At 41.7% G+C, this 10963-nt stretch overlaps 1 protein-coding gene across 1 annotated transcript; it reads right to left on the bottom strand.

The window, feature by feature from the left end:
- On the bottom strand, positions 7232-10528 carry LOC8064112 (ureide permease 2). Its single transcript, XM_002443184.2, has 7 exons — positions 10365-10528; positions 9275-9535; positions 8932-9070; positions 8641-8815; positions 8473-8522; positions 8242-8366; positions 7232-8118 (listed from the first exon to the last, which is right to left on the bottom strand). Exons 2-7 carry the CDS (start codon positions 9515-9517, stop codon positions 7576-7578), a joined length of 1275 nt encoding a protein of 424 aa, XP_002443229.1. The 5' UTR covers positions 9518-9535; positions 10365-10528; the 3' UTR covers positions 7232-7575.

Below are 10963 nucleotides of genomic sequence, written 5' to 3' on the forward strand. Positions count from 1 at the left end.
TTGGGAAGTCCTGAGATAAACTCACATTGGAGACAAAGAGAGAGACACATGAAGTTTAACAATTTACACAAGGAAGACGTAGCTCATAAGAGATGATCCATGGAGGGTGCCACAAACACGATACACAACCACTACGAATGGGAAGCTTCCACAAGGTGAGATGGTACCATCACTCTTCAAGTAAGGTAACATCTTAAGACATCTGACTATCACTTTTATAAGCTTCTCCTTGGTTCTGGCGTTCACATAAATGAAGAGACAAACATGTATGATTTATAACTCCAAATTAACCAACCCAACTGATTCAGCATGTTTAGTCATTTAATCTTTGTTCCTAGTACTACCTCCATGATTCCACACTCCTAATCATATGAGCTAAAATGTTGCACATTCAATGTTTGGCAAGATATAAAGGAAAATACATATACATAGATAGATTATCTTTCCGTAAGGTTGAGCGATCTGATCTGACAAATGTTATAAGTGCTACACTCATGAACTTATCATCCATCAACTTTGTCTTGCTCACTATGCTTAAGGTCAGAGAAGAACAAATACACTTTTGGTTCTGTTGGTGTTTTCCACCAACAGGACCCATGCACTTGATTTCTGCCTTGTCTCTATGAGCAGGTACACTTCGAGCAAAACATGGAGAAGTTTTATAACTCTCAGACTCTATCAAGTAAAGGACCTGGATCTACGAGCACAAACACACTGAGCAGGATACTGCCAACGCTGCACTTCGAACTGTTGGGCAAACGAAGAACATGGCTGACACCGTATTAAGAGGTGCAGACGTCAAGGTCCACACCTGAATCAAATGACGCACCTGAAGAATGAACATGGTGAGAAGTCTTGTTCAGAAGACTTAAAACATTGAACCCTCGCCGAAAGGTAGAATCGGTAGTTATCCATATTTATCCTTTCTGCATTCCCTTTTCCCTTTAATTACCTACTTTCCTTAAATGGCTTGTTAGTTAGTCATGCTATCTTGAAAAAAAAATAAAAATGCTTAAAATAGTAAGCCCCATGTGAGTATGCTCGTAGCATAAAACCCATAAGTACATTCACTGTGGTGGCGTAAAAATAAACTAAATATATTCATGTTCTATAGAAATGAAAATATAAAAATAAATTTATGATCCTACCAAAGAGAGTAATATTTATTAGAGGAAGCTCAACAAGATAAAGGCGAAGAGATTTTATGCTAACACTTAACCAGTTCCACAAAGCTTTGTTGTCTATTTGAGCTCCATAGAATTCAAGGATCAATGAAGACTAGCAGACGGAGGACATTCTAATCGCTGTCAGGGTGCTGCCGACATTCAAATACACCTCCGCCACCTGCTAGCTACATCAGAAGAAATTACGTCAAAATCCAGCTTGGGGGAGAGCATCCCCATTTATCCAGCTAAGTGTTTCTACTCGCGTTTATACTTTACTCAAATAATAAAAAGATGCATAATCATAAAAACCCAAATAAAGATTTTATGCTTATATATATATGTATATTCTTTTCTTAGTTTGCTAAATAAATAAATAAATAAATAAAGTTTGCTATGAACCCTCATGATAAGCTCTCACATGGAAATGATGAATAGTTGCTCTGCCATGATTAGTTCTCAAAATTGAAATCTCTCTCAAGTTTAGGCATGACTGTTATGAATTAAGATTTGCTCTAAACTTGAACTTGTGGGAAGAGTACTTGATCTAAAGTCTAAGTCGTTAACGGATATGATATGGGAAGGTTGAGCTGCTGTTTATCTGTTCCTAGAGATGCTAGAATTCTGGAGAATTTTATCTTTGAAAATCCTTAAAATGTTGCATGGTGAGTTCCTGTATGATGAGAGTTTAAAATCCTACCACAGCTATATATACATGCTTATTAGACTATGAACCATACATTTACTTTTTACTGCTTATGAGCATTGAGTGTGGTCAAGCTGTGTAGACCCTTAGGAGCTTGTCATGCGGTTAAAATCAAGATTCACTTGCACGTCCACTCATACATGCTGCTTCTACTCCGGAAGTACGCATCCACATACATCCACTCCTTTCCATCTCCAGATTCACCTAAAATTATTCTACTCCTATCCAGGAGAGAATAGCCAAAAACATTATCCTATCCTTGTTATTCCCCGTGAAATAAATGCTCTTGATATTTTGGTTACTACCACTTGCTACATTATTCTAGGAGGGTGAGTGCTCTAAAAAAAGAGAGAAAAAAATACGAGGAAATAAAAAGGGGCAAGTGCCCGGAACCTCGAAGAAAAGAAAAAGTAAGACGAGAGTTAAAAATGGACAAGTGTCCGACAGTAGAATTAGGGGTACAAGATACCCACCTGAGAGAAAAGAAAAAGAAAATATAGAGCATCTCATTCCCCTCAAAAAGCTTCAAAATGCAAGAAAGGTATGTATCCTCTCAAAAGAGCAAACGTAGAATTAGACTTTCACCATTGTTTTCACCATTATCACCATCATTACCATACACCATTCATCCGCCACACATGCACATCTTGATTTGACTTATTGACTTGTTTCTCTGGATCCATGGTTTGACTATGCAATAAATGTCTTGTAAGTATGTATTAGCTATCTCCCACCTATGAGCTCCAGATATCAAAGCCTCATTAGAGTAGGATGAGAGAGAAGGCATATACCAACACTGCCTTGGTGAGGATCCAGAAATACCACAAAAGAGAGAATTGAGAGAGTCATACAAGGAATCTCTGAGTTTTATTTTAAAAATCTACAAAAACTCCAGAGCTATAGCTGATCAAGAACAAGAGACATGGTGCTTGACTTGACCGTTCTATCTTTTAACTGCTCGAGACACAAGTGACGGTTGCAAGCCCCATGGTGAAAGGTAAAATGAGTAAGTTTTAAGTCTTAGCAGTTTACTTTAACTCAGAGATGAGATCTTGTTTGAATGCATGTGTACCTTTAAGGCATAAAACCATTGCAGAAACTTTTGAGTCCATCCTTGCTCAGGGACGAGCAAGAGGTAAGCTTGGGGGAGTTGTTGACGGTCCTTAAGTATCAAATTCAATCATCAAATAAATAAAGAAAAGGATCCAAATGCAACCAACACCCAGACTTAGAGTTTTATCTGACAGAATTCCACAAGTTTTGGTGTTTGTCTATTTCTGCAGGGGGTTATCAGGAATTATGGAAGAAAGGCCCACACATCGGGTTTACATAGAGATATTAACGTGCCGCGCAATTTTCTATCATCTAGAAGACTCCAGAAGCCACGGGAACAAAGCGGAAGCCGAGAGGGCTCAGGGATAGGGCGCCCGCCCAAGTCCTTAGGGCGCCCGCCCACCTATTTCGGCCAATCACGTTCAACTTCGCGGATTACGCTCCACCGACCTAAAGGATCAAGAATAACCATTCAATCAATGTCGGTTTGATCCGACGGCCCAGATTCACTTGAGGGGACTATATAACCAGACCCCCTGACCCCTGGAGGAGGCACCCCCTTGATCCCTATTCATTATTCATAGACAGAGCAAAAGCTAGGGTTTGGAGATGAGAGCTCTCCTCTCATCTCTAAACTAGAGTAGATCTAGATAGTAGCGAGATGGAGAGCGAGGGAGGATTGGAGGAGAGGCCGGCCTGTCGGTTCTTCCTCCGGTTGTACTTCGTCATGATCAAGCTCTAATCAAGCTTGCTTATGGGATGACTCTGGTAATCTACTTCTAATTCATTATGCAATTACTAATCATGTATGTTCTGGTTCACAACTCTTTTGAGTACTTTAATCTATAGGACGCTATAGGTGAGAGTTGTAGTATAGGTGTAAGCGTAGTGCTTAGACCTAGATTACTTGTGGATATCCCCTGTCTAGCCGGATCGTGTGGTAGGCCGCGTAGGTGACAGTTACGTTGGTCCCCTGTAGTCCACCTCTTGTTAGCAGGACAGGTAGGGTTTATCGGCCTATGGATAAGCATCCTTTGTGGTGTATTCTTATCACGTGGTTCGTCCCAGACTTAGACATACCCCTTTGAAGTAGAGAAACCATAGTTATCCTCTCTATTCTGCTACCATCGTCCATATATTAGATTGCTCTACTCTCTATTCCCATATTATCACCCATTGTTATCTTACTTTTAATATTGTTCTTATTCAATTCTACCATCTTTCCTATTTACACCTACTTATCTATCTTGGTTAAGTTAGAACGTAGTTGGTTCTCCCGTTTCCCTGTGGATACGATAAAACCTTTAACCGGGTAAAAGCTACAACGGTATCCGTGCGCTTGCGGATTTATCTGTGTGCGTATAAATACCATAGTACACTCTAGTGCCATGCTGGGGATGACAACCTAGTATTCAATTGGTGTTAGAAAGTGTCAACAACAGCCATTGGTGGTGGATGGCTCCAGATTGAAACTCAAGATTGACGAAGTATGAGAAGTTGCAATGATATATGGTGGATGGCTCCAGATTGAAACTCAAGCATGAGTTCGTAGTAAGTATATCAAAAGTCCTACTACCTTCTACGTACTACTACTACTCTATAACGTACTACTTCCTACTACTCACACTTAGTACTATTACTTCCTACTAGTTAGTACTACTACTACTTAATACTACTTACTACAACGTACTACAACTTTACTTCAACAACTACTACTACTTAGTCCTATACTACTACTACTTGTTGTAATGATTGTTATTCTCGTGCAGTGCGCAAAACAACCCTATGACTCACTTCTTTGTAGATTATATATTTGCGAGTATTTGAGGACAAGCACCAGACTTAGCAGCATGCGGTAACTCAAGAAAGGACAAGATTGGTGACAAAAGGAGAAGGTCCACCAAGAATTCAGACAGACAGTTGCTGACATCTGTAAGTTTGTAACAGAGTGTGCGCATGAAGGATGACCATTCTTCAACCCGGAAAGCGATCTAGCTACGAACTCAAAGTTTGCGAGAATAAGAAAATAGAGTGACCAAGAGGGAGGGATCAAACTCAATGATTATGTATTGTCGGACTTCTTTTCTTCAAAATAAAGATAGTGTAGTGTTAGCATTGTAGATCTTAGTTTCACATGTGTAAACATCTAACATATGGTTTGTGTAATCTAAATTCGAATGATGTTGCATGGTTGATATAATGCGTAATATGTGTTTGCATATGTGCTTTCATATATGCCTTTGATTTGCGAAAATATAATTTAAATTAAAATCAAAACGCAAAACTTTTTTAATACTAGAATTAAATTGGAGGCGGGGCGTTGTAAAGTGGCCGCCTCCGTTAAAACTTTAATGGAGGCGGTCGGAATATGGTGCCCGCCTCCATTAATCCTGTAGTAGTGTCGGTTGTTGTTTCATATATCTTTTCATGTTACATAGAAGAAGTTTGAAACAACATAGCTATCACGGTAAGGCTTAACAATATCATATAGTACATTTTGACAAAATAAACAACTCACTAAATGTATGACGCATGGGACAACTCACCTTGACAAAATGGAAGATGTGCGTAATTTAAAACAAATTTATCAGGTTACCTCTCTTCTGCAGATCATCAGGTTACCTCTCTTCTGCAGATCATAACCATCCACCAGATTAGAGAATGAAGACCTATACACAAGAATATGACACTTGTACCCACTTTACTCATTCCCATTTATACAAGATCAATCGCTCAGAGAACTTAGTTACGGATAGTTTAGTTAGACAAGCTCTTTTAGCAGCTGGAACAGTTCATCAGCCATTCTTGGTTGAATGCTCTTATGGAGCTCACTTACCTAAGAGCTTCAGTGCTTCCTGGCTCAGGCACTGAAGTCTGTATCGATGCACACGGTTTGCTTACTAGCAGTTTCATGCTAAAATGAATAAAATGCTATTTGTCAAAAAAAAACCTGATACATACGTAAATCAAACAATTGTCTTTTCTTGTATCTGCGGAGGATGGCCGATGCCTGCAGCAATTACTTCCTCCGTCCAAAAATAAATACACATCTCGCTTTCCGAGAAGTCAAACTTTTTTCAAATCTAACGAGAAATATATCAAATAATATCAATATTTATATTTGCGAATAAGTATATTATGAAAGTATATTTCATTTTCAATCTAATAATAGATATTACATATAATAAATATTAGTATATTTTTATATATATTTAGTCAAACTTAAATAAATTTTACTCCTCAAAAGACGAGATACTCCCTCCATCCCAAAAAGTGTTATTTTTGACTTTTACACATATTGTTTGACCATCTGTCTTATTTAATTTTTTAAAAAATATATTTTTTTGTTATGAATTATTTTATTATTAAGTATACTTTAACAATTATTTATTTATTTTATGATTTATAGAAATTTTTTTAATAAGATGAAAGATCAAATATGATGTAAGTCAAAAACATCGTTTTTTTTTTAGAACGGATGAGTATACGGCGTGGACTCACGAGTCACGACACCCGCATCAATCTGGCGGCAGCGCATGGGCCCGCCACTGCGTGGTGCCACAGGCTATGGACTTGCTTGTTTAGTTCTGAAAAGTGAAAAGTTTTCGGTATTGTAGCACTTTCGTTTGTTTGTGACAAATATTATCCAATCATAGACTAACTAGGATCAAAAGATTCGTCACGTGATTTCTAGCTAAACTGTGTAATTAGTTTTTGTTTTCGTTTATATTTAATGTTTCATACATAGGCCACAAGATTCGATGTGACGGAAAATCTTAAAAATTTTTTCGTTTTCAGGGTGAACTAAACTATGCCGGGCCATGGGCGCTTTGCTGTTCTCAATTACCAGCCTGTTCGCACTGAGCCCATTCCAACCGTCTTCGTAAACTAAGGCGGTAAGGCCTCCTTTAGATGCAAATTTTTTTTGAATTTTGACACTGTAGCAATTTCGTTTTTATTTAATAAATATTGTCCAATCATGGAGTAACTAGGTTTAAAAGATTCATCTCGTGATTTACAGGTAAACTGTGCAATTAGTTATCTTTTCTATTTATATTTAATGTTTCATGCATTTGCCGTAAAATTCAATGTGACAGGAAATCTTGTAAAGTTTTAGGTTTTTGGGTGCATCTAAACAAGCCCTAAGGAAAAAAACGGGCATATGTAACTTAGCATGTGATGGAGGCAACTGTCTCGTAAATACTTGCAACCGTGTCCATAGATATTTGTAAAATTTTTTAATTATTCGTCATATTATACGTATGCATAGAACATTAAATATAAATAAAAATGAAAACTAATTTCATAATTTATCTATAATTTGTGAGACGAATCTTTTGAGTCTAATTAATTCATGATTGGATAGATAATTATAACTAAACAAAGTCTAGTATGTGGCAGTGATACACAAAAGAAGATAGAAAGGGACCAGATCTAATCCTGTAGCAGTTGAGCAGCAGAGTACAGTACATACACTTCTTGGAAGAATGGGTGGACGTTAGCAGTTGAGCTCTGTTTCAGCTAGTGGGCCCCACCACCTGACCCATGCTGCCGATCTACATTCTCCTCGTCGCATACTACGGCATATCCATCCACGTGCCCAGCTCACTGATGATGTGGACGATGGGAGCGCCTGCTGATGATGGAGGTCAGTCAGAGCGGCTTCCTGTGGTTGGAGGAAGCCATGAGGAGGACCATGGCGACGGTGAACATGAGCAGCATGCTGGCCAGCAGCGTGTACGTGCGTCTTGACGACCGGCGGTACTCGCCGAACAGCACGACGCCCCAGAAGGTGCTGACGAGCGGCAGCGCCTGCACGGAGTCGGCGGCGGCGTACCCGGCCGCCTGCCCCGCCATGAACGTGAAGGCGTTCCCGAGCCCGCACACCATCCCCGCCAGCATCGCGGGCGCCCTGCCCTCGCCGCCGTCCCGGAGGTACGCGGACACGGTGGAGCTCGCCGGCACGCCGGCCATGATGGGCCGGTACAGGAGCCACACGTTGAGCGCCGCGCTGACGGCGAGGCAGGCGAGGGAGAAGTAGAAGTAGGCCGTGTACACCACCAGGTGCGGCACGCCGGCGGGGAGCGCGTGCCACTGGTCGTTGGTCGACAGGTTCAGCGCCGGCGCGAACAGCGCGTAGAAGACGCCCGCGAACACCACGATCCCGAGGCCCAGCAGCGTGTGCGAACCCAGCACCTGATGGGTCATGCATGGGGATCAAGATTTGATTTTAGAACGACATGATCAGATCGAACTAAAGCTTTTTGCTGTTGATCAAAATGAAATTATGTTTGGAATTTTGTTGATCCATCCACCTACTTTAATCGATCTCTTCTCCTCCAGGTTAACCAGGAACTCTGCCGTTCCTGCCTCTACTTTCTCCGGGGCCTCAGTAGCCTGATCTGCTGCATCCGGCTTTGCAGCTTCTGGATCCTTTGGTATCTCTGCCAATCAATCAAAACATTCAGATGAACAACGCTGCACAACAAATGTTTTAGATTAATTAATGCTGACGAAATTGTTTGGTTTGCTGCCTGATCCAACTGCTACCTTTGTTAAGGAGGTGTTTGGTGAGATCCTCATCGTCTGCAGTGTTCTTCCTATGGAAAATTAATTCCAGAAAGTCAGAAACCACACATTGTTCAGATATGCGGATGGAGTAGTGGCAATAATGCCATAACAACATGTGTGTTTATGCGCACATTGTTGCAGTACTACCTTGTATTTTTGCTGTACTTCGCCAAGGAGTTTGCCAGCTTTTCCTGGTTGTCGGCGGCATTGGAAGCGTGGACAAGTGACCCAAGGATGGCCGCAATCAGGAAGCAGCCGACACCGGGGAAGAGGATCTCTGCCTTGTTGATCCGGCCGTCGAGGAAATAGTTGAGCGTCGTCCCTGGAATTGATGATGATGTTCCATGAACAATTGATGATGATGTTCAGAGTTTCAGACTCTGAACAATTGAGTTGTAGAATATCTTCAGACTCTGAAAACAATGTATGTATGTGTACCTATAACGACCTTGAGGCTTGAGGCCATGACTTCAGTGACGGAAAGGCCGACGAACGCCCAGCCGTACTGCGTGGCAAGTGTCCCCAGGCTGAGGGTGACGCCGCCCGCCATCGCGAACAACACCGAAGGCCAGTTGTTCTGCAGCATTATTAGTATTTGATTCAATTGGAAGTTGCTGAATTAGCAAACGATGTTCTTGCTGACAGTGACAGACAGAACAACCGGAGTTTCAGATATTCAGACATGCATGTCTCCACTTCTTCAGGTCTGATGAATGATGTACGAACTCAAAGAAACTGAATGTGACCGAGTAGTAACTGAAAGGGAAAGTGATCTAGCTACCTGAACCTGAGCGAGCTGGGTGAGGAAGTTGGGCGTCTCCGGCGTGTCGGGGCCGATCTGGCCGAAGGTGAGCGCGACGAGCACGGCGGCCAGGAAGTTGGTGACGGAGAAGTCAAGGAACGTGTGCTGCGGCAGCCGGCCCCGCCGCTCTAGCACCGCCAGGACAACCGGCCAGGTGCCCAGGAGCACCAACGCCACCGCCATCAGCCCGATGGCGCCGCTAATGTCCTTCACCAGGTACATCTCGGCGTCTGTTCCCTTCTGTTCTTGCAGCGCAACCGAATGCAACAAAAACAAACAAACTTCGTCAGTCACGCACTCAAGCTTACTGATCTCACCACACAAACGAAAGGCAAAGGTAGATGTAGCATTTTAGGCAAAAAGAAGTCAGAGAACGCAGGGCTATATATCTAATGAAATCGTCCTAAAGAATTCTAGTCAAACTATGGAAGATGTTACTACTGTCCATGAGCTGCCAAGAAGACAGGTCTAACATGTATAAGAATAGCTTCTCCCTTGCTGTCAAATATTAATAATTGGTTGCAGCATGCTGTTTGTAGAGATCTAAGATCCTATGAACGCTGCAAGAAGAACAAAATATGTCAAGGTGAAATTCCTATATATAAGCTGTAATAAAATGCACCACTCATCTGCCTGCCGTTTTTTGACTGGGAAACTCTGAACCTGCTTTTTGGAAGACAAAAGGAGATAAACAGAGAAACTCTGAATCCAAAGCAATATATACGAGCTGCAACTCAAAAGGCAAGTATGAGTGCATAGTTACAAGCCTGCAACTCAAAAATGTTCATAACACAACACAGTATTGTAAGTTTAACACAGAATATTTTGTTTTTCAGACATGGTGTTCAGTTCTGTAAAAACCAATAATCTGAAGGCCTACAGTATGCACACAAAGAGAAGTCCTCCGACGGACCACAGCAAATCATCATGCAGTCTCACACGACAAAGAGCATATTTCAGCCAAATAACTGAATTTCAAAACAGGGAACATTCATCCAACGTTGAAAACTATTCGAAACAAGCATGATGAAACATCATAATAAATGTTTAAGGGACCGCGGCAGCATACCAAACAAGAAGGAAGAAACAGTTAGAAGCCCTGGCAGCAGCGTTGGTTTTTGAGCTCTCTGCAGCAAGCGTGGCGCGGTTTTTATATACTATGTAAGAGGCTAAGAGCTGGTGTGTATGCCTGCAGTCTACAGGGTACAGGCTTATTTGTGGAGCCACTCTCTCTGGAAGGTTCATCGGCAGAGTGAGCTGGGACTGAGCGGATATGTGATGAGGAGAATGGAGATTGGGAGGGGGAGCTGGCATGGGTCCCGCCCTGAGCCCCTGAGCTACCAACCGGGTGACAAGGACGAGGATTTTGTTTTGTTAGGTCCACCCGTACGTTTTTCTTTTTCTTTTATGTTTTTTTGCGAGAAGGGTCCACCCGTATGTGGGCTGTGGACACCACTCAATTATTGCTGTTGATGCTAATCCTGATCCTCATGAATTTTTTTATATGTTTCTTGTCAGATCTATACCATCGCTGATGCAAATGATTTGGCTGCATTACTAGGATAAATCACGTCAATAACTTTGCACCAAGTAACAAAACATAATTTGGAAAGGCACAATGAAGATGTTCGGTTGAGATGGCTGTACAGCCGCAGTGGCTGTGGCTGC

This window comes from Sorghum bicolor, chromosome 8 (genome assembly GCF_000003195.3).
Source record: "Sorghum bicolor cultivar BTx623 chromosome 8, Sorghum_bicolor_NCBIv3, whole genome shotgun sequence".
Taxonomy (NCBI): Eukaryota; Viridiplantae; Streptophyta; class Magnoliopsida; order Poales; family Poaceae; genus Sorghum; species Sorghum bicolor.

Bases quoted from the DNA above. Each gene is read 5' to 3' on its own strand.
- LOC8064112 (XM_002443184.2), bottom strand. From the start codon at position 9,517: ATGTACCTGGTGAAGGACATTAGCGGCGCCATCGGGCTGATGGCGGTG. The intron at 9,071-9,274 runs GTAGCTAGATCA...ATAATGCTGCAG, and splicing joins CCCAGCTCGCTCAGGTTCAG to AACAACTGGCCTTCGGTGTT. The intron at 8,523-8,640 runs GTAGTACTGCAA...AATTTTCCATAG, and splicing joins AAGTACAGCAAAAATACAAG to GAAGAACACTGCAGACGATG.